Below are 21,114 nucleotides of genomic sequence, written 5' to 3'. Positions count from 1 at the left end.
TAGAGATCACGTGCCCGCGCGAAGTCGCGTATCACTGCGGCAACCAACCAGAAGCCCGGGCTAAGGACGCCAAGACAGCCAGCCAGAGGTCACGTCACGTCATTGTTCCAGCTTCCCCCCTTTGTCGCGCACCACGATTATATGTCAAAGAATCGCATACCACTCGCAATATTCATCGCACATATACAAACATGCCACCCAAAGGTAGGACTCCACGCGCGGCGACCAAATCGCAGCAGTCAACGCTCGCTTTCCATGGATCGACGAACAAGGTCACAAAGTCCGGCATCAAGGCGCAAGCCGCAAAGAAGAGCAATGTGGAGAAGAAGTTGAAAGACGCAACACCTGAACTCTTGGAGACATGGGGCGCACAGCCTACAACGACTGAAGTAGCCATAATCGAGCAAACGGAGCAGGAAGTCGAGGCGCAACGAGTGGAGAGCAGTCCGGAGGAAGAGCAAGCGCGGCGCATATCAGACGCAGTTATCAAGAGGTATTGGGCAGAAAAGGAAAGGCAAAGGCGAGCGGCGAGAGTGCACCAGGAAGGGTTGAGTGTCCATGACAAAGTGCTTCGGGAGTTCGACATGAGCGCACACTATGGCGTAAGTTTGGCCCAATCAGCGACCTTGTGACGCAAAACTACTCGAGGCCGACCAAACTGCTGACGACGTGGGTGCCATGTAGCCGTGTACTGGAATTGCTCGGTTGAAGCGGTGGAAGCGAGCGCAACGGCTTGGCCTTGACCCGCCGGTCGAGGTGCTCGCTGTGCTACTCAGGGAGCAGGAGGGCAGTGCGGGGAACAGGATTAGTGTGCAGCGATCGATTGTGGACGAGAGACTGAACATCAGGGCCGAGGTTGATGTATGAGGAGGGGCGGGCCCATGTATGATACTACTACTGCTGCTGCTACTGCTATGTGTGGAGGATGCTGGGAAGGTGTCACAAGGGCACGCGAGCAGGCTACTGAGCATCAAAGCTAATGCGGGCGGGCGAGTTGACGACGCTGGCCATGAATCAATGAGAGATGAAGTCAAAGTCGTGTGTGTGTACAACGGGAACGAGGGGCAGCGAGTGATTGCGTGGTCGGGGTGGATGGCAGCGATAAGAAAAGTCTACTGTGACTGTGACAAGCGCAGTTTGAAGGAGTCTGGCAGGCCGTACGTCAGCATGCATTGGCTGACGAGTCCAAGGGATGGTGCAGGGGACGGCGGCCGTCGGGACTCGGGACTGGGGCAGCAGCAAAGACCGCCGGTCGTGGCTCGGCAACAGTGCAGCAGGCGGGTGCGAGGGCGGTGGTTGCTTGGACACAAGTCGGTGTGTAGGCCTTGGGAGTTTGTGGTGTGCAGGCTGGCGGCATGCATCCAAACGCATCCAAGCGCATCCAGACGCGGGGTTGGGCTGGGCTGGCGATGGATCGGCCATGGCATGGCATGGCATGGCATGGGCGGATGCAGATGCAGAGTGGCAATTGCTGAGCTGCGGCCAAGTGGGCCGCTTCCCCAAGCCGCCGCCGGCCACTGGCCACACTGGCTGCCCGCCCGATTCCACGCTGCCGGCCGGCCATGCTCGAGAACTCTCCTCATCCTCGTCTGCTGTCCATAGCGCTCCCCACCAGGCCCACCCTCTTCCACTGGGCCCCCGCCAGCCTATCCTCCTCCTTAGTACCGCCCGCCATCCATGTCCGTCTGCGACTCTGCTATCTGCCATGGCCGCCACGACACCCGTCCACGCACACGCACACACACAGCCAGCCTTGCTTTTGTCGGCACGCCCTGGGCCCTAGCCACACGCTGTGCAGTCATCTAATCTAATGAACCGCCTACTGCTTAGATACACACACACACACACATACATATGCCCATAGAGTACTGTCGTCTGCCCCGGCCAATCCGCTCCGCTCCGTCCAAGCAAGCCTTGCAGCGTGGCTTGCAGCGTAGCGCCAGGCTTAGCTGAAGGAAAACGGCGCCTTTTCCAAAGTGCTGGGGTGGGTGCGAGGGAGGGGTGGGGAGGTCAGATAGCGAGGAACCACTAGACACGCCCATATCACTCCTACGCTGCATCCGCTTCCTGCTCCTCCTGCTCCTCCCCTGCCTTTCTTTTCTTCCCTTCTGCCCCCAATTCCACTGATACCCTCATCCCCTATCCCCCATCCCCCATCATGCTCGCCCTCGCGCTGTAGACCCGTGTCGACCACTCCCGGTTGTTGATCAACTCAGCAGCCAACGCGTGCGCAATCTGGCCAAACCCTCAACGCGGTAGGTCCCAAAAAAGCAACACACGTCGATGCGCCCAGTACCGTATACTTATCAATTGCACGGCAGAAGATTCGCTGTCACTCCACCCCATTGTGATACACATCCTCGCCCCCCGCTTCTTGGTCCTCCTGTTTGATTGGGAAAGAGCGACTGTCCTACCGCTACTTACCTGTCCGACTGCCATTACCCACGGCCTTGCCCCCCCAAAAAATCCCTCTTCACCTTCCGCACGCCCATTGTGCACGTTGCGCACTTTCATCCGCATCCGATTGCTTCTTCTGCTTCCTCGTCTTCTTCTCCCTCCTCTCCCTCTTCTCCCTCTTCGCCTCCAAACCGCAAACATGGCCGCTGCCGTCGCCAGCTACCCTTCCATGCCACGTCCTTCCTCGACTCCTCCACCGCACCTGTCTCTGAACACGTCATCCCGCGGCACACCTGCTCCCATTCCTAACAAGCACATTCCAGTCTGCCCGCCTGGCGCACTGCCCGCCACGCCCCCAGCATCTCCTCCCCGTCAGGACAGCCTCATTGAGACTTCTTCAATCACTTTCCCCCCTGACGCATACTGCTCAAAGTATTCCGATGATCCACCCCTCTACACCATCACCGCAGATCGTCTGGCCCAGGCGCTAGAGCACATGGCCACACAGCCACTTCCGAACCCTGAGCAAGTCTTTCCCTGGATGCACGGCCTCCATGCAGACAACCAGATACAGCTTGCTTTTTTCTCCTCGCGCCGCAGGAGTGGCCGCAAAGTCCCCACGTGCATTCGCAGCATCACCATTGTCAAGACCGGTGGAAACCTCTCGTCCTCCAAGCTCAAGGGTGCCATTGCCCCTGATGAGATACTTGATTCCCTTGCTTCAGAAAACCCCCAATTCCTCGAATGCGATCCCAAGGAAGGCTTCTCCGTGCGCAACTTTCACATTCAGACTTGCAAGATGGCATTGGTCTCAGATATCGTCGTCTACGGCGACCACAAGACAAAACCCGAAGACACAATAGCACTAGCCCAGAAAATCTCCAGAGCTCAGAGGCAGTACGAATCACAGCATGGCCTTTCGCCAAATCGGTTCAATACGTTTATGCTTTCAGGTAATTCGGACCCTGCACATGCACTATACGTACAGACAGCTAATGGTTTTCCAGATACTTTCAGTTGCGTACAGGAAAAGCACCCCAAGCTGATTGCCGTCAACTCTACTGGACAAATGACAGGACAAGTTGTAGATTTCTGTAAGTAACCAAAAAGGGAGCCAGCAAATCACCGTGGTTAACGTATGCCATTAGTTTACTGGGAGCGATACGAGATGAGCGAAATGTCAAAGGCATCAGAAATCAGCAACAATGTATTTCTCGGCCCAACACCCGACCAGACTCTGCATCCTGAGTGCTTAGGACCAGAGGCCTACGACATGCTCATTGAAGCAACCGATCTTGCTCATGTACCCGAACCACGCTCATTGCGAGCCCTTCGTATGGGTCTGGAAAGAGTCCACCGCAAGTCAGCTTTGCACATGGAGTTCCCCTCATCAGGGAGTATCATGCCCCCCACTTGGGCACACGGAGAAATTGATGGCCTCATGGCCATGTGCAAATGGATGTACGAATTGGCAAACCCACAAGAAGTACGGAGGTCGAAGCGAAGGAGGGAGGACGAGGATGAGGCTATAGAAATGGTCGACACTGCAACACCACGCAAGTTCTTGATTCATTGCACTGATGGCTACACCGAGACAACCCTCCTTGCCCTTACCTACTTCATGTATGCCGAAGGCCTGCCTGTCCACGACGCTTGGATCAAGCTGCATCGTGAAAAGGGCCGAAACTTCTTCGCATACCCATCTGATGTAGCCCTTCTGACAGCCATACAACCACGCATTCTCCAGGAGTCACCACGCTTCAACCAGAGCATCCTCAACATCCCAGAGCCGCGCTGGCTCTCGAAGCTTGATGGAAGCCTGCCCAGCCGCATTCTACCCTACATGTATCTCGGCAATCTTGGCCATGCCAACAACCCAGAGCTTCTTAATGCTTTGGGCATTACCCGTGTATTGAGCGTCGGCGAGACGCTTTCCTGGCCTGAGAGTGTGCAAGATGAACTCAATTGGCCCACTGACAACTTTCTCATGATCGACCGAGTTCAGGATAATGGCGTTGATCCTCTCTGGGGCGAGTTTGAGCGTTGTTTGAAATTCATTGGTATGTATCTCGGGTCCATGTTTGTCTTGGAAACCACTAACAAAGACGGGTAGAAGCTGGAAGGGCTGAGGGTGGTGCTACACTGGTGCACTGCCGCGTAGGTGTTTCACGCTCGGCAACCATCTGTATTGCCCAAGTCATGAAAGAGCTTGGCCTTTCTTTTCCTCGTGCTTAGTAAGTAGTGCCTGTTCTCCATGTTGCCATCCTGACTAATTCCTGCAAGCTGTTTTGTGCGAGCCCGAAGACTTAATGTCATAATACAACCACACCTTCGGTTCACCTATGAACTACTCAAGTGGGAAGAGTATCAGCGTCAGCGACGCAACGAACCTCTTCGCCGTGAATTAGAATGGGCCACTGTGGCGCGCGAGATCGCCCTTATGAACAAGCCTTACTCGAGATGATTTCCTTTCGGCACTCTTTGTGCACCTATTCCTGCCATGACTGACGACGACACGAACCGTACATGTTCAACTACCAAATTTCGACTTTGACTCTGGCCGCTCGATTCTGCGGCGAGTTTTCGCCCCATGTACGCGATACAATGGCGTTTCTGCGGCCTTTTTTTCCTTTTTCTTGTTTTAATTGTGCCTCTTTTCGCATTCTCCCGTAATAAGAGCCGTCGTATGTTGGTGGCATTGATTTTCACGAGGTTGTCAACATTTTGGTTTGTACCTCGAATTGGGCGTGGGTTTGGTTGCGCGCCTTTGTCGTTTTTTTGGTATATTTGCGCCAGAACCCAGCCACACGGCTTGACTGTACTGGATGTATGCCGTTCTGGTCCCTGCATGTGCATGGCGATGGAATGCGGGCTTTGGAGGCACCTTCCCTTACTCATCTTCTCAATACGTGTATTACTGTCTTGTTCTGCCTCAGCAACATTTCACTGCTGTTGCCCATGAGCAACCAATTAGGTTTTCGATGCGACTCTGGGGGCGTTTAGGTTAGGTTTCCATTCCTTTTCAACGTACAAATTCCATCTTTTCCCTCTGGTCTCAACATCATCCCGAAACATCACATGCAAAGTGGACATATCATCATATCCATGGCCGTGATATTCGACAAAGTTGCTTTTATTTTGTTCACCTACTCCTTACCACCAAGGTATCTGTACACAACCGAAAAGTCCTTCCCTTTGCAGTTTTCGGCCTGCTCTACAGCATCATACAGTGCTCGGGCTGGTTCACCCAAAGCAAGCTTGACGTCGGCCTCGGCTGCTGCTTTGAGCGCAAGCTTGAGGTCCTTGTTGGCGAGAGCTATTCCAAACCCTCCCTCATATCCTCTACTAGCAGGCGAGCCTTCAATGACACCGGGTACAGGGTTGTTGACTTCGCTCGGCCAGCACTTGCCTGTCGCCGTGTTGATCATGCCAGCTAGAGCCTTGGGGTCAAGGCCCCATTTGACGCCCATACTCATGGCTTCCGCAGTTGCAATGTTGTTGAGTGCGAGAAGGTAATTGTTGGCCAGCTTGCCTTTGAGGCCCGCTCCTGGCCCGCCGAGGTGAACCACTCTTCGGCCCATCAATGACAGTACCTTGGTCGCGTCCTCAACAGCCTCTGGCGGGGCACCAATCATAAACGTGAGTGTGCCTGCCTGTGCACCAACAACACCGCCTGACATGGGTGCGTCTACAAACTTGCCTTGGCCAGTAGAGTGAGCAGTTTGCGCCACTTCACCCGATGTCATAGGGTCAATAGTTGAGCAATCAATGAAGAAGCGCTCTTTCTTGATTGCCCCATCTGTGAGAAGCGTTGGAGGCTCCAGCATCTCTTTGAAAACAGCCTTGACATGCTTAGGCTCAGGTAATGAGGTGATGATTGTTTCCTGCAACAGCGTTAGTGCAATGCATATGACGATGGTGGCAAGTAACATTTGCAGAACATGGAAGCATCAGAGGATTGGCTATAATTTTTGTGTAATCAGAATAAGGGCCACGAATGGCCCCCAACTTAGATCATTGATAGAACAATTAATTCATCACAAGACATTATGCAGAAGACAGAAGACGTTGTGTTACTTACAGCGTTCTCGGCAACTTCTCGAACGTTTTTAGCAACCTTGACACCCTGAGGATGTTCATCGAGAAACTGCTTGGTTGCTGCGGTGTTGACATCATGTACAAACAGCGTGTCTTCAGCTGGTATCTTCGCTCTGAGGTTCTTTGCCATGGGATATCCTAGGAGAAGTTAATAGATGCACTCTTGTGAGCAACAATGGCACTTACCCATCCGCCCGAGGCCGATGAACCCCCATGTAGCCTGCCAATTCTGGGAGCTCGAGAAGCATCTCCGTGTACTTTGGCGTGCTGCAAATGATATCGTTCTTCGCACAGGCGAAGCAAATGCTGATACTGTCCGCATTGTGTGGTTGTGAGGGATAGACGTCGTGGGGTATCGTCAAGATGCGAGATGCACTGCAGAAAGCGGTTGGAAGCGGTCTCCGCACCCTTGGATTGCGTTCAGCCGAGGTCGCGGTCTCCGGAAACAGCTGTGGGAACATTCCCAGCAGCCTTGGCCTTGCAAGGCACTGGGGCCATGTTGGCATGCATGCTGAAAGAGTGACACCGTTGCCGATTCACAATGCACCAAAGTGGCTATGCCTAGTAATCCTGGCGGGGATTGGTACTTATGGGAGTGCTGGTTGGAACATTGAAGAAAATCTGCGGGCTGGTGGAAAAGTATTTCCGGCCGAAGGGGCGCTAAACTTGATTGGCACATGCTAACATCTACTCATGGTCTTCTTGGCGCGACTCCAGTGAAGTATATTTCCTTCGTGAGAGTACAGATTGACCCATTTTAATGTTCAAGCATAAAAATGTTTCGTAGATAGCGTTTAGAAGTGCTCTGGCAACAAAAGCAGTCCTCAGGTGAACACATCGAGCCAAGATTTGCACGTCGACATGTATGCAACTTTCAGTGACTTTTTTTCCGCTTTCTAAAATAACTCCTCATGATACTCAATGTATTAGTCTGAGCATTCTAGGTCTGCTGCCTCGAGTAGAGCTGGGCATGGTTGTAGCAAAATACGTAAGGTACGGACATGATGGCTTAGTCAGCTACCGTATCGCATCATGAACTTTTGTCCATCATTGTCGTTCAACGCCGACCGTAACCCAATATGGCCGTTACACTCCTGAGGGGCCTTCTAAGGCCATCAATTCTCTCTACTGCACAGTTTGCTCTCGCGCGATCAATACGGCCTGCTTTCGCCGCCCCCGCTTTCGAAACCACTGCTCCAGCGTTCGCAATCCGCCCGCCGCCGTCGTCGCGCGCCCACAAATGCACACTGATACAAGTGCTACGACAAGGGAGAATCGCACAAAAAGCGCGGAAGCTTCGTTCACCGCAATTGAAAGACCGACCGGAGCTAAAGGGAGTGTGCCTCAAAGTCGGAACAACCAAGCCTAAGAAACCAAATTCGGGAGAGAGGAAGATCGCGAGGGTCAGGCTGAGCACAGGAAAGGTCATTACGGCATATATCCCTGGTGAAGGTATGGCATGCACATCTGTAGGCTTGCAAGACCTCGGGCAATGCTAATGGGACATCAGGACACAACGTGCAGCAGCATTCTGTAGTTATGGTGCGAGGCGGACGAGCACAAGATTGCCCCGGTGTAAAATATCACTTGGTTCGAGGAGCGCTGGATCTGGTAGGAACTCGTTCCTTGTGAATAAAAACCATGTTGCTAACATGTATTAGGGTGGTGTTGGTAACCGAATTACTGCTCGATCAAAGTACGGCACGAAGAAACCAAAGACTGCGGCATAAGCCAGTAAAGCGTATTTTAAACCTGTATCATACCTTTGGCATCAATGGCGTTGGGAGACACCCTGGGCAGAAGGGTCATGGCCTCGTCTCCAGCCTGGGCATTCTTCATAATAGGTTGGCCCTCAGAGAGTGCTGAATCTCTTGAAAATGAAAGAATGCAGCCATGTTCTTAATCAATGCTCAGCATGCCGCCTTATCAGTCGTACCAATACTTCGCCGTGTGACTTGCAGATGTATGGGCAAAAAATTGGTTAAAAACAAAAACACACAACAGTGGGGATTCGCTAGTAGTCACTATTTTATAGGCTAGACAATTATATTGCTATAGATTATACTACTGAGGTAGAGAAGGCGCTCAAGCAAAACCTGGAAGGGGGGAAAGAAGCGAGGTGAGAGAAAGAAGCCAAATACAGCATGCATGGTTTACATCCAAGAAGCCTCGCGTGACTTTATCAATATCACAAAGCTTGGCACTGTCGCACGAGTTGCAAACACCTACTTTACTCTCCTCACGCACGCTACACAGCGGACCAGAAGCTTCAATGAGCGAGGCATAAATCGAATTGTATGATCCAGGCCACTCAGGAGCGGAGGTTTGGCATTGGTCTATCGCAATCACAAATAAGAGAGATGGCCGGACACCTTACCACATTGCAGGCAAGTGAACATGCTGCCACACATATTGGTGCTTGCCATGTGTTCTTTGCGCCCAGTGCTTAGAAGCCAAGAGACAACTGTTTACCTTCACATTGCCCATGTGTTTGAGGGTACTTGTTCGTGTTTCTACCGCAACAGGTAAAAGCCGGCGTGTTGTCGGGTTTGGTCCGGCCTTCTTGCCCGGATAGTACATGGGTTGCGAGGAATGGGAATGGGGCGGAGGTTTGACCAAGCCGCCCGGGCTGCATGTTAGCGTCATCTCCACGACCGCCGCGTCAGGACGGCCAACTCGCAGCCCAGACCAGAGCTGATCCATCAAAGCGCTTCTTGTCGATATCTCATCAGGGCGTCTCGGCCTCGTGTTTGCGCGTTTGTAATCGCCATGTACCAATTCCAATAGTCGCTAGATCTCTGCACTTCCTCAAGCTTCAGATATCCCCGGGTATCCGTAAACCGTCCGTAATGGTGTCGCCCGGCGCGTCCACCAACGCGACTTCGTTCCTACCATCGTCGGCAGATCTGCTCATGGCATTTCCTCGTCTTCTCTCCAAAGTTAGTTCTTTGGGCGATATGATGCGCGCAGGGGGTAGCGTGATAGCAGAGCCAACGGCGAACCTAACCAACAATACAATAACTTCCACAGTTGCTTTTATACAAGAGTCTCATTCTACAGCTACTGCTACTTCTGCTGCTGCGGTAGCGGCATCTTCAGAAAGTGATATGACGGTGTGGCAGGCTTTGAGAAATGTAGCGACATGGTTCAGCTACATAACATCAAAGTGGGCAATTGCTACATTTGCTATTGTAAGTTGCACACGAGCCCAAGGGAATAGTAATCCTTTGCTTATCGTATACACACAGGCAATTCTCTTGAACCGTACTCACTTCTATGGAAACAGCCGTATACCTCTATCTTTCGACCGCCTCTACCTGCGTTTCACTCTCTACGTTATGCCCCTGATGTTGTTCCTATACCAAATTTCGAATGTGCTCCGAGCGATACGATGTCAAACCTCCCCAGACTGGTCAGATATGCAATATGGAGCAAGTGGCAGACATCTGGATACCGATTTCGGCGGTGAGGGTGGTTTTCTCTGGCGTCTTGGATCGACAATCTTATTCTGGGAAACTACAGAAGAGTCTTGCCACGCTGTGAACATGCTTCCGCAGGATTCATCGGCGACAAGAGATTCTGGGTCGCTAGCTCTTCTTTGGCCCATTTTTCTGTCTTTGGGGTTTGGCCAATTTATCGACACGTTAGCTTGCGCTCTTCAGGGCAGGCGCCCTATTCAAGAAGTTGGAATGACTCTCTTCGAACACTCACTTGCATTCGCCGAAGCCGAGGCTGTTGTTACTAGGCCGTTGGCTGTCGATTCAACACGCTTCTTCAAGCCAAAGCCTGTATTCGCACCGAACGGCACGTCACTCATGCTGCAGAGGACACAGCTCTCCAAAATCGCCAACGTTCCTCCGGAAGTTTTGCTTATATCTCTTATATCGAGTGTTAGCCATTTCACAAGCAACCTGTTAGCGATCGCAGGGGTGCGTTCAAAGTACCGACTGATCACTACCACAATCTGGGGACTGGCATACATTTCGGCCTTCGCTTGGAGCTTTGCTCGCCTTACATGGATGGTCGCTGATCCAGACAACTATGTGGGTATCTTGAGGTTTCCCACTGTGTGCATCATCGGCTTCATCCCTCACCTATTGATTATACTTGGTATGATTGCATGCGGTGTTATATATTTGCTAGCTCTTCTCATCACAGCGTTTTCCCTTCCGGCAAGACAGGCTGATTCTTTCACACTACGCGAGAGATTTGCAGCTGCCTACAGTAACCTCCACGCCAACATCCATTTGTCATCAGTCTCACCTTTGACAATTAACTGGCATGAAGACTTTTACACTACCATTCTCAAGGTGGGCTATGTGATTTTGACTGCCGCGAGTGAGGCGGTCTTTCTGAACGAAGGCACCAAGGTCAATGTGCACGCCATGACATGGCTAGAGAAGCAGCGACTGCAAGAAATTCTTGCTCGTCGGAGAAGACGTCGAGAAATGCTCGTCGACATCCCAGCAGAGCTCAGGAATGATACATTTGCGCAAGGCGTTGAGGTGGTTGATCAGCTCAGCGACGGAAGATCAGACGCACCAACTTCAGGCTATGCAAAGGAGCGGAAGACTAGGAGTACCAAAACATTTACCGACCCCTCGGGTTCCATGGGACATGATGACCCAGCCCGCCACCAGCGCGGCCGCTACGTCCAGACTTATAGATTCTTCGTCCGTATATCGAGACTAGTCGTCCTTGGTGTCGCAAAAGTCACAGGCTGGTTCCTGATGAAGGTTGGCATAAATTACCGGCCGATGTGGCTGAGGCGTGCTGCTGGCGCTTATGAAGCCGAGAAGGTATACTCGCTAGCCTCGCGTTCAGATCGGACATCAGCCAGCCAGTCGTGGCTTACCTTGGACAACCGTAATCGGATTCGTCAGGACCCGACGTTTGATGTCGAATCATTTGCAAAAGAGAGGCTTCGACAGAGCGGCTTCTACTCTGAGCCGGATACGGAAGAATCAGAGGAACGTCTCAACGACTACCTTTACTCTTGGTGGCGCAATGGCAGTCTTTGGAACGAAGTCGACAACAGCAGGGACTATGCTGTCGCACAGGACGATGATACTACTAGTGTAGTTTCGTTCGCCACCACGACTGACAATGACGAATGGTCTGACATTGATGATGGACAGAGAACACCGACACGCGAAACCTATCGACACAGTCGAGAGGAGACACCCTCGGTTGATGACACCATGGATTTCTCACGCCTTTCGCAGCTCCTCGATCCGAAGACAAAAGAAGACCGCGAGGAGGCCAAGTTACTATCAAGACATCTTCAGAGTTCCAATATCATGACGCGCTCGCAATATCGTAAGGCTCTGGAGCGAGAAGAAGCCAGGGTTTTGACAACATCACGTTACCAGGTGGGCGGCGACATAGCAATGTCACCAGAGGAAGAGGAGCAGCTCCTTGAAGACTTCATCCTCAGCCGCCGAAGCACCACAGCACCGCCGGGCAGGAGCAACGCTGGCAGCTGGGATACAGGGGCAGAAGGCATGGGCTCTGAAGGACCTCAGTGTGTAGTATGCCAAATGGCACCGAGAACGGTACTGGTATGGCCCTGTGGATGTCTGAGCTTGTGCGATGAATGTAGGGTGGGGCTGGCGTCGAAGAACTACACGACCTGCGTCTGCTGTAGGACGAATGTAGCGGCATACTCACGGCTTTATGTGCCATGAGACTGTCGTGACATTTCTTACTTTGTTTCCTAGCTAAGCGTTGCTACATGTCTTGTATATATACATCTGAATGAATGTTCTGTATAAGACACTTTTTCAATTGTCTGAGAAATGGCTCTCGATGGGTAGAAAGAACGATTACCCATTGAGCATCGGGACGTATCGGAGTCAGCTCGATCCGATGGTTAGGCAGTGGGGCGGCGGCCTTGAATAGCCAGTGTTACCTCAGCCTACCCCACGTTCGAGTTCTCTATCTGCGAGTGGCGATCGTCATCTCTTTCCGTCACAACTTCTGTCTTGGCAAACGAGTCATCAAAACTTCCGCCCTGAACACACTCCTCCTGACAACCACACCCGCCTAACGCTCAATTATCCGCGCCCACACAAAATCAACTCTGACTGAGCATTTCCAACAAGCTCGGTCAATCGCACACATCCAAGAAAACAACTCAAAGTTTTATGCAGCCAGAGCCCACAAACGTATCGCAACGCGCCTCTCAGCAACACGCCACTTTTGACGCCGCAACCACTTCCCAGCATGGACACCGTCGCAACGATGACTTGCAGGAATCTCCGCAGCCACACTTTGGTGGGCCGTGGGGAGACCCTGGCGTCCCAGTCGGTAGACTTGCACGCGATGCGACGGATTTGCCTCAAGTCATCAACGGCTTCGTCCCTGTGGAAGCCAATGGACTGAAGGGCGGTGCGCGACCTTCGCCAACCCCGAGGGATAGGATCACCGAATATGAAAACGCGCTAGCCAACTCGCCACGAAAGCCTGCTGATGGCCCTCTTTTCGAAGTGGTCAAAAGCAATAGAAACCCAGACGATAAGAGCAGCCCTATCGCGAAGCTGCCCAATGGTGGGTGAAAAACTGCTCTGCAAATAATTTGCAGCACAATGATGTATCTGGGCTAGACACTAACTTTGTACAGAGGTACTTATCCATGCTATTGCGCATCTTTCACCCAACGACCTTGCCGCAGTCGCTCTTGTTTCTCGTCGCTTTCACGATGTCGTCACTACTCCGCATGCATGGCAGGTGGCTTTTGGTCGCTCTTTTCCAGGTCCACACGCGCTCGAGGACGCGCAATATCGTTCAGCTTTGGAGGACAGCGGCGACGCTGTACGGTCTGAGAAGAGGAGGTTCACTAGGCTTACTGCATTGGCGTCGTGGAGAAGCGAGTATATTTTGCGAACAAGACTTCTACGATCCTTGGTCCGAGGCAAACCCGTTCAAATACCTACAACACCGTCCCGCGCTGGCCAAATGCAGACGGTCGCCCCAATGATCACCTACGATGCCAAGACATATACCATTATCAATCACCTACATGCAACATTTGGATCCGGTCTAAATAACAAAATGCCTCGATTTATTCATGGCGCAGATGATGTTGGCATGGTAACTAGCAGCGATCCAATGGCTGGTAAAGTAGATCCTTGGGGCCAAAGTGATCCTCACTTTTACGCCCAGTTCGCAGAACGGTTCCCAGGCGTTGCCGAATGGGGATTAGGTTCTGGAGAGGTCGTTGGGCGTCCTAACGTAATGGATATATCACAACCCTATGGTATGATCTATGGTCAGGGCTGTCCAGAAGGCTCCTGCTACTACCGTTCACTCGAAGAAATGAGGGGTCGCTTCATCGCTGAGCCCACCGATCTCAGCATGCCAGAAGCTGGTATACCCAAGCTGGGTACTAATGTAGGCGCCACATGCAGTGTCTGGATTGCGAAATCAAACACCATTCCAACGCTTTCCGAGGGCTTGATTGGTATGATGATTGGCTCTGCAACTGGTGTTGTCAGTGCTTGTAGCATTGGCACAGATGGTCTCCGTTCGTCTCGTGTACAGCGCGGTGAGTTAACTGCGCGCTGGGTTCTCAGTCCAGGTGTACCCATCATTGCTCTTGCTGTGGATGAGCAATATTCATCCAAACGCTATGCCCAGAACCGAATTTGGGCAGTCGCTCTGAACGCCCTTGGTGAGCTGTTCTATCTCACCAAGTTCCCAATTCGTAGTCAGACTCCAAAGGGCGACATCGAACAACATTCCGAGTATTTGGCATGGCTGACTGGCCGAAGCGTGTATTGGAACATTGTTGAACCCAGCAGGCGTAGTGCAAGACCCGATCCATACAGCGATGCTGAAATAGATGGGAGTTACTCACCTCGTACATCATGGGATGGCATGTGCCTGAGCAAAGGCCAGATTGCTGCAGAGACCAAAGAAATTCAACATTACCTGCAAAAGCCGCCGAAACATTTCCGTAAAGTATGTCTCGGATGGGATATGCGTAGAAGACTCGAAGTCGACTTTGCCGGCGATGATGGTAACGATGCTGGCGAGGCAATGGTTGTGTTTGAATGTGGCTTGGAAGAAGGTGAAGCTGCTAACATCACACGCTTTACTCGATGCAAAGCAGATGAGAAGGATCAGAGTTCAAATACGCCAATCCGGATACCGACAGCGTTGCCTACTCAGACATCTTCATTGTTTGGTGGCGTAGGCCCAGAGGTTCCGGGTCTGGCAAGTGTCTCGCCGCGTGTTCGCAGTCTCTCGTACAAATCCACGACCAGTTCCCCAGAACGAGTAAGTCTGGTGGAAGAATGGCGATGCTCGAAACTTGGATTCGGTGGCTTCAAGAACACGCAAATCACCACCACTACTCTAGATACCTCTACATTTGCCACTCTCACTCTATCCGAAGACCCTGCACTCGGGTTCTCAACCACATCAACTGCGTCTTCGCCATATGCCTCGCCATTATCAATTGCAAGTCAGCCTTCATCCCCGTCCGATATACCAGGTCAACGCGCACGATATGCAGCTGCTGGTACAAAATCTGGTGTCGTCCTCCTTTGGGATATCCGATTGCCTGTGTCCCGTTCTGCAGAGTTTGAAAACACCATTGAGCCTATCCGTATCATCTACACCGACTCGCCTGAGATTTCGTGCTTGGCCGTCACCTCTCTGTATCTTGTTGTGGGTGGAAACGACGGTCTTGTGCAGGCCTGGGATCCTCTCGCTTCAACTATGTCACCGATTACGACATTGCACTCACGCCACGCCTCGCGTGCTCGAAGACAGCTCATACAGGCCCAAGCCTCTGTTCAAGGTGTCGGGATCAATATGTTTGCTGCTGGGGCTATATACCTAGATCCCGATCCAACGGTTCTGCGTGGTGCTGTGTCGCTCGGCAACCAGCTCCGCTTTTGGAGTTATAGTTCTTCTGCAGCTGATCAGTACAGAAGCAGCAAGCGCAAGCTTCGGCGTGCAGAGCGCGGAAGTAATAACACCGGAGAGCGCTTCCCTGGTGCCGGCCGGGCTAATATGAAAAACTACATCGCCAATGAGCAGTTTGAATTGGAACGCGACAGATTAGAACGCCATAAGCAAGCTGAACATCTGGCGGGGCGCTTTGGTACGGAAATGCTGAGTGAAGAAGAGGCACTGGCGTATGCTGCGATGCTTTCTCAGGAAGCAATGGAAGCCGAGGAACAGCGCCGTATTGAGCGTGAGGTGAGTGCATTGAGCAGCGAGACTGTGACTCCGGAGTCTAGTGTTCAGGCTCAGGCCTCAACATCCGTTCTTGAGAATGACGAAGAGCTCGATGCGGATATTGCTGAAGCCATACGCCTTTCTCTCAACGACAACCAAGGTCCCGACATATTTCAATCCACATCAACACCTCCGTCTGCCTATGACATTCCCATTAAGTATGCCAAAGGCAAGAAGAACTCGCCTGGACGCTCTCGAAACGATACTCCCCAGAGTGCAATGGCTGGATCAAGCATCGAGAATGAAATGTCGGATCTGGAGTTTGCGATGCAGCTGAGTCTTGCCGAGGAACAGAGTAGGAGAGATGCTGAAGATGCCTTTCCTCCGCTGAGTCCTGCAGCTGATAGGAAGGGTAAGGGAAGAATGTGGTGATTATCTCATGTTGTATCTTTCTGATTGCATTTCTCTTCGTAGCTGGCTTTACTAATACCTTTTTGATTTCTGTTGTTCTCTTTTCTTCGCGTTAGAAAGCACCATATATGGATATCCTGCACCAGTTTCGGTCTGGAGGTAGTAGGTGACCCGCGACATATGCGTCTTTAGTTGAAAATAAAATTTACCCATTTAAACAACATTTTTTTGGCGCCTTCCCTGTTTGACTCATGTTGGCGCTCTATAGAGTTAGCGCTCTGCGGCTCAAAAAGCCTCCTGTTGATATTAGGCTACAACGGAGATATTTGCCCAGTAAGGCGCCCTATGGCGCGTGCATGAAGAACCTCCTTGTTCTTTGCTGGTCTGCCAGCAACCTCACATAAAAATCATTAGCCCATCTCTCTACTTGAACGTCAACATGATGGGCATCTCAGTCACATCGACTGCCGTTTCATTTCTCAACAAGCTACGCGGAAAGTCCAACCCATACGAAAAGGCTTATCACACTCAGTCCAATATCACTTCACCAAACAACACTGCAAATCAACCGCGAAATGCTATCCCGCAAAACGATCTGCTCGCAGAAGCACGTGAAGCAGCGGGTCTCGACCCACTCACAGGTCGTCGGCGCACACACGTGGCTCACCAAACACTCAGTCAACAGCAGCCAATATCATACGGTTCTAGGCAGACGCCTGCAGAACAGAAAGCAGCGTATCTGGCATGGGCGGCACAGAGGCCGCAAGAGAGGGGGCAGCCATATGGCAGTTACGAAGAGTTCGTACGGGAGATGATTGAGAAAAGGGATGGGAGGAGGGAGCCTGCAGGTGGATTCTCGAGTTATTATGCTCCGGAGAGGAGAGTAGAGGAGTATTATTCTCAGGCATTGAGAGACTAGGTGGCTTTGTATTGGTGTGTATTTCTCCTAATTGTTGTAATTTACGGGGGTTTAATGTAGATAAATTTGTTGGAGCTGGTATTCAGAGTTCATATAATTTGGGTGTGGATGGAGCAAAGCAAACGAGGAAAGAGAGGTAATAGACAAACATGATACCCGATATGCAATCACATGACTGCTCTTTCCTTCACTTGTGAGTGTGCATGTGGACGCTCCATTTTCTCTTGCACTTCGCAGATTGACTCCTTGATATAAAACATTCATCCCCCCCCCACCACCACCACCACCCATACCACGCTTTCCAAACGCTTGACAATCAAACCACACCATAGAATCTCCACTCTAAATAATTCTCTGACGGTAACTCAAGTACCATGGGCTCTGCAATGCTTCAACACCTCCCCTCAGCATGGCACGTCGACCAAGCCATCATCACTGAAGAACGACGCATAGTGTGTCTCCGCTTCGGCAACGACGCAGACCCCGCGTGTATGGACATGGACGAGAAACTGTACAAGATTGTAGAGAAAGTCAAGGACTGGGTTGTTATTTACCTCGTGGATAACCAGGTACGCTTTATCATTATTCTTTCCCTTCCTCATTCTTTCCGCACAAAAAAAAAACACTACTCTTTCCTTTCCACCGTCGTCTATAGAACATGCCTTCTTTGTGCAAGTACAAACCGGCTAACTTTTTTTTTTGCGTATAACACAGCTCGTCCCTGATTTCAATGCCATGTACGAAATCTACGATCCCTGCACCGTCATGTTCTTCTGGCGCAACAAGCATATCCAAGTCGACTTTGGAACGGGGAATAACAACAAGATCAATTTTCCCATTAGCGACAAACAGGAGCTGATTGATATACTCGAGATGGTGTATCGTGGGGCGAGCAAGGGCAAGGGTTTGGTCGTTAGTCCGAGAGATTATTCTACAAAGTGGGCTTATTGAGAGAGGCCATGGAAAACACATGGGAGATTAGGAAGCCATCGAAGAAAAGGAGGCACCTTTGAGGGAAAGTGCAAAATGAGCATCTTGATATGAAGGCTGGATGAAACCAAAATCTTTTCCTTGATTACAAGTGCCCTAGAAAAAAACCTGCTCTACTATATGATTGATCAGACAGACACCTGGTGCCAAGTCTAGCCTATCAACACCTTGAAATAAATTTTGCATGCGCCATCCAACGCCTTGCCATGCAAAAGATGACGAGACCCTCAATCCTCGCTATGAACGAAACAAAACAAGACCAACAATGACTGCATCATCAGCCTCTAGATTAATGCTTGGAAGAAAACAAGTGTAGCTTCTTCTTTTTCTTCTCCTTTCCATCCTTTTCTTCTTTACCGGGCTTTGTGCTGCTCTGTGACGGCGTCGGACTATGTTTAGCCGGGTTGAGGTTCATGGCGCCCATGGCTGCTGTTGGAGGCTTCGGGCCGCCAACCCTTGGTCCAGACGGCAAGCCTCCAGGCATAGGCGGCTTAGCACCGGCAGGAGGTGGCGCTGGCTTTGGCGGCTCTGGTTTCTCAAAAAGATGGTCCGGGGCTTTTGGTTGGGGTTGGTCGATAGGCAGGCGCAGGTTGCGGCGGTTCTGGCTAAGGTCACCAACTTGGCGTAAGAAGAGTTGAGGCTTCATCATGTGTGAGGTGACAAGGAAGACATCGCGCGTCGTCTTACTAGAAACGTCGTAGCACGCGCGAGATTCCGAGTATGTTGCACCACCAGCCATGAACACAATGACACGTTGTCGTGGTTCTGCACTGGCTAATCGTGATTTGGCCCAGGTTGGTTTGGCAGCGCGAAGAGAAGTAGGAGCGGCATTGTTCTCTGATGCCATGCTAGCCGCATCTTCAGGCGACATCTTTGTAAAGGGGAAAATGTCTTGAGGAAGCGTCCCGCGAATGTGTTCTTCCAGCATATCCTGTAGTGCCGGGTTGAATCTTGACAATCCATAGTCTTCTTGGTTTGGTGGTGGCGCTGACTTGGGAGGGAAAAGAGGTTGGGGCGCATCTCTCTTCTCCTTGAGCTGCCTTGCTACTCGCGCTCCGAGCAGATCAAGGTTGCGGATGACTTCGCCGTCAGGTGGTGGTAGCTGTGCGTGAAAAATAAGCTTCTGCAGGTCGGCTGGCAGTATCCCGTTCTTAAAGAGGACATAGAGGGCGATGAGGCGCAGTCTATCAGCTGGCGTTACTTCATCTTCATCCAGAGTCCGGACGATTTGATCGGTCATGTTCTTGGGCTTCCGGTAATCTTCGTCAAGCCCAGTGGCCAGACACTAACAAGTCAGCAAAAATTGCAGCATTGAAGCTTGGATGGCTTACCTGCTCCACTGAGGCGAGGTCTGGTAGCTTGTGCTTCTGGAAGATTTCCATGCATTTCTGCGCCATGGTAAGGTGCAATGAATACGCTTCTTTCATTTCTTGGAATTGTGGCAACCCAGCAATCATGTCCTTGATGGCGTTGAGCCCATTCATACCTGCGGCGTTTTGGGCGTCCTGGTTTGTGAAGTGGGGATTGTCGGCGATAAACTTTTGGAAGTCGCTGATGAGTTTGTCGAGGGTGTCCTTCATGTGTCGATGACGGTTCTCAACCCATATCTTGTCCTTGTCAGAGATCTCCATGTCTTTTGCCTCTGAGCCGGCATCCTCTTCGTTGACATTGGTCCTGTAGGTCACCTTGTCGTTGTCTTGTATGGGTAGCAAATCCATGGCCATTGCCTGATATGTAAACTCGTGAACGAAGGGAGCCATGAGGTCCATGGAGCGATCGGTGATGAAGAGTGTACCGCGGGGACGGTTGGATTGAGGAGGGAAGTCTTGGTTGTACTGGGCGTACATGTCGAGCTTGTCTTGCACGAAACGCGCAAGGTGTGAGCATAAGACGCTGGCCTCGTGCGTTGGGCTTCGGGGTCGGTAATATCGTATGAGGGGGTATTCGCCGAGAGCAACGCATACTCCTGTGATCTGGGAAGCGTCAGCCAAAGTTGGATAGCAGACCAAGCTTGCCTACTCTTTCGGCAATATCCTCCATGTGCCGAACCACGAGATTGTTGCATTCTGGGTGGTAGAGGATGGGAAAGCTCCAGGGGTCTTTGAAGGTGACGAGGTTGGACTCCTGGGGGTGGAAGTCAAGGTGGACTGTCCGAAAGCTTCGAATCTGTTCGCGCGCCATTGGCGAGCGGTCTATGCGCTCCTTGAGGTGTGGAGGGAGTACTAAGCGCATCAGCCTGAAGCCTGTGTCTCGAAACCACGGTGCCCTTACGTGTCGTCCAGATCAAGAAGAAGCCCCTGTACCGCCGCTGGTCGAACTCGGCCATCATGCAGTCGACAATGTGGGGCTTGGGGGTGAGGATGTATACGGCGTCCATGTCTCGTATGTGCTGCCGCCGGTCTTCGATGCGCTCGATGTCTGCAGGAGGTCAGGAGGCATTGCTGGGGAGCGCAGTGCAGAGGGCGTACTGGTGATGTTGAGGTTGAGGATGTCATCTTCCTTGACCACGTTGTTGATGAGCTTCTGGCTATACTCGTCGACAATGAGTATCTTCCACTGGGCACCGTTAGCTGTGTTTGGGCTGCACGAGGGGAGGCTTGTCGCACGTCGCCGCGGGTGGTTTGTCGGATAGCGTTGAGTATGACTAGAAGCGCATATATCAGTCTTCGTCGTCTTGCTAGTGCGCGGTGCCTGGTGGTGTCTCCGTACGTTCTTTCTGGATGTCTATCATGGAGGCCATACTGGCGGGGTATGACAGGCTTCCTGCCGCCGCGGTGAGAAGAGGACGAGAGGAGTTCGCAAGAGGATAGGTGGCTCCGTGGTGAGTGTATGCTGGGCGCGCGGGCGTAGTGAGCTGGATGCCAGTAATGCGCAGTGCAGAGTCGGAGGGTGAGGGTGAAGGTTGGGGTCTGGGTTGTGGGGAGCGCGTCGCAGCTTGGCCGTTGGTGTTGCAGCTGCGGCCGCGGTGCCCTTGCCCGCCGGAGGTCTCTGAATTTGGGGCTTGGCCCAACTTTTTCTTAGTACTGTATGCACTACGACTAGACATGACATTGTTGACTGGCAAACTGACATGCTGCCCGTATTTGCCCCCGTGCATGCTGCACTCTACT

General features: G+C 51.8%; 9 protein-coding genes across 9 annotated transcripts; 7 read left to right on the top strand and 2 right to left on the bottom strand.

The window, feature by feature from the left end:
* The first annotated feature begins 125 nt into the window (after positions 1 to 125).
* Positions 126 to 1,030, top strand: PSV08DRAFT_25966 (DNA polymerase delta, subunit 4-domain-containing protein). Its single transcript, XM_014228728.2, has 2 exons — positions 126 to 602; positions 685 to 1,030. The coding sequence occupies exons 1-2, from the start codon at positions 192 to 194 to the stop codon at positions 865 to 867; spliced, it is 594 nt and encodes a 197-aa protein (XP_014084203.1). The 5' UTR covers positions 126 to 191; the 3' UTR covers positions 868 to 1,030.
* A 1,596-nt stretch (positions 1,031 to 2,626) lies between these two features.
* PSV08DRAFT_216311 (uncharacterized protein) lies at positions 2,627 to 4,861 on the top strand (the record flags this gene model as incomplete). The annotated part of the gene is made up of 5 exons (XM_014228729.1): positions 2,627 to 3,350; positions 3,405 to 3,491; positions 3,546 to 4,457; positions 4,511 to 4,631; positions 4,681 to 4,861. 5 exons carry the CDS (start codon positions 2,627 to 2,629, stop codon positions 4,859 to 4,861), a joined length of 2,025 nt encoding a protein of 674 aa, XP_014084204.1.
* Positions 4,862 to 4,955: 94 nt separating this feature from the next.
* Positions 4,956 to 5,224, top strand: PSV08DRAFT_268610 (uncharacterized protein; the record flags this gene model as incomplete). The annotated part of the gene is made up of 1 exon (XM_066092510.1): positions 4,956 to 5,224. A coding segment is annotated over exon 1 (237 nt), but the record flags the coding sequence as incomplete, so codon positions are not given.
* Positions 5,225 to 5,495: 271 nt separating this feature from the next.
* Positions 5,496 to 7,093, bottom strand: PSV08DRAFT_268586 (NAD binding domain of 6-phosphogluconate dehydrogenase-domain-containing protein). Its single transcript, XM_014228731.2, has 3 exons — positions 6,682 to 7,093; positions 6,479 to 6,633; positions 5,496 to 6,281 (listed from the first exon to the last, which is right to left on the bottom strand). The coding sequence occupies exons 1-3, from the start codon at positions 6,815 to 6,817 to the stop codon at positions 5,544 to 5,546; spliced, it is 1,029 nt and encodes a 342-aa protein (XP_014084206.1). The 5' UTR covers positions 6,818 to 7,093; the 3' UTR covers positions 5,496 to 5,543.
* A 461-nt stretch (positions 7,094 to 7,554) lies between these two features.
* On the top strand, positions 7,555 to 8,566 carry PSV08DRAFT_359248 (mitochondrial 37S ribosomal protein uS12m). Its single transcript, XM_014228732.1, has 3 exons — positions 7,555 to 7,947; positions 8,006 to 8,106; positions 8,157 to 8,566. The coding sequence occupies exons 1-3, from the start codon at positions 7,575 to 7,577 to the stop codon at positions 8,223 to 8,225; spliced, it is 543 nt and encodes a 180-aa protein (XP_014084207.1). The 5' UTR covers positions 7,555 to 7,574; the 3' UTR covers positions 8,226 to 8,566.
* Positions 8,567 to 9,344: 778 nt separating this feature from the next.
* On the top strand, positions 9,345 to 16,312 carry PSV08DRAFT_195575 (uncharacterized protein; the record flags this gene model as incomplete). The annotated part of the gene is made up of 4 exons (XM_014228733.2): positions 9,345 to 9,686; positions 9,744 to 12,019; positions 12,638 to 13,044; positions 13,118 to 16,312. The coding sequence occupies 4 exons, from the start codon at positions 9,345 to 9,347 to the stop codon at positions 16,114 to 16,116; spliced, it is 6,024 nt and encodes a 2,007-aa protein (XP_014084208.1). The 3' UTR covers positions 16,117 to 16,312.
* A 153-nt stretch (positions 16,313 to 16,465) lies between these two features.
* On the top strand, positions 16,466 to 17,194 carry PSV08DRAFT_268543 (uncharacterized protein). Its single transcript, XM_014228734.1, has one exon. The coding sequence runs from the start codon at positions 16,535 to 16,537 to the stop codon at positions 17,012 to 17,014; it is 480 nt and encodes a 159-aa protein (XP_014084209.1). The 5' UTR covers positions 16,466 to 16,534; the 3' UTR covers positions 17,015 to 17,194.
* A 194-nt stretch (positions 17,195 to 17,388) lies between these two features.
* On the top strand, positions 17,389 to 17,965 carry PSV08DRAFT_384643 (mitosis protein DIM1-domain-containing protein; the record flags this gene model as incomplete). Its single annotated transcript, XM_014228735.1, has 2 exons — positions 17,389 to 17,583; positions 17,729 to 17,965. 2 exons carry the CDS (start codon positions 17,389 to 17,391, stop codon positions 17,963 to 17,965), a joined length of 432 nt encoding a protein of 143 aa, XP_014084210.1.
* Positions 17,966 to 18,037: 72 nt separating this feature from the next.
* Positions 18,038 to 21,050, bottom strand: PSV08DRAFT_359245 (Sec1-like protein; the record flags this gene model as incomplete). Its single annotated transcript, XM_014228736.2, has 7 exons — positions 18,038 to 19,289; positions 19,336 to 19,977; positions 20,024 to 20,226; positions 20,276 to 20,422; positions 20,473 to 20,560; positions 20,611 to 20,648; positions 20,714 to 21,050. The coding sequence occupies 7 exons, from the start codon at positions 21,048 to 21,050 to the stop codon at positions 18,294 to 18,296; spliced, it is 2,451 nt and encodes an 816-aa protein (XP_014084211.2). The 3' UTR covers positions 18,038 to 18,293.
* Positions 21,051 to 21,114: the final 64 nt, after the last annotated feature.

Source organism: Bipolaris maydis, assembly GCF_028858645.1.
Source record: "Bipolaris maydis strain C4 unplaced genomic scaffold PSV08scaffold_2, whole genome shotgun sequence".
Lineage (NCBI taxonomy): Eukaryota > Fungi > Ascomycota > Dothideomycetes > Pleosporales > Pleosporaceae > Bipolaris > Bipolaris maydis.
Note: the sequence above shows the minus strand (reverse complement) of the source record. Positions and strands in the feature narration are given on the sequence as shown.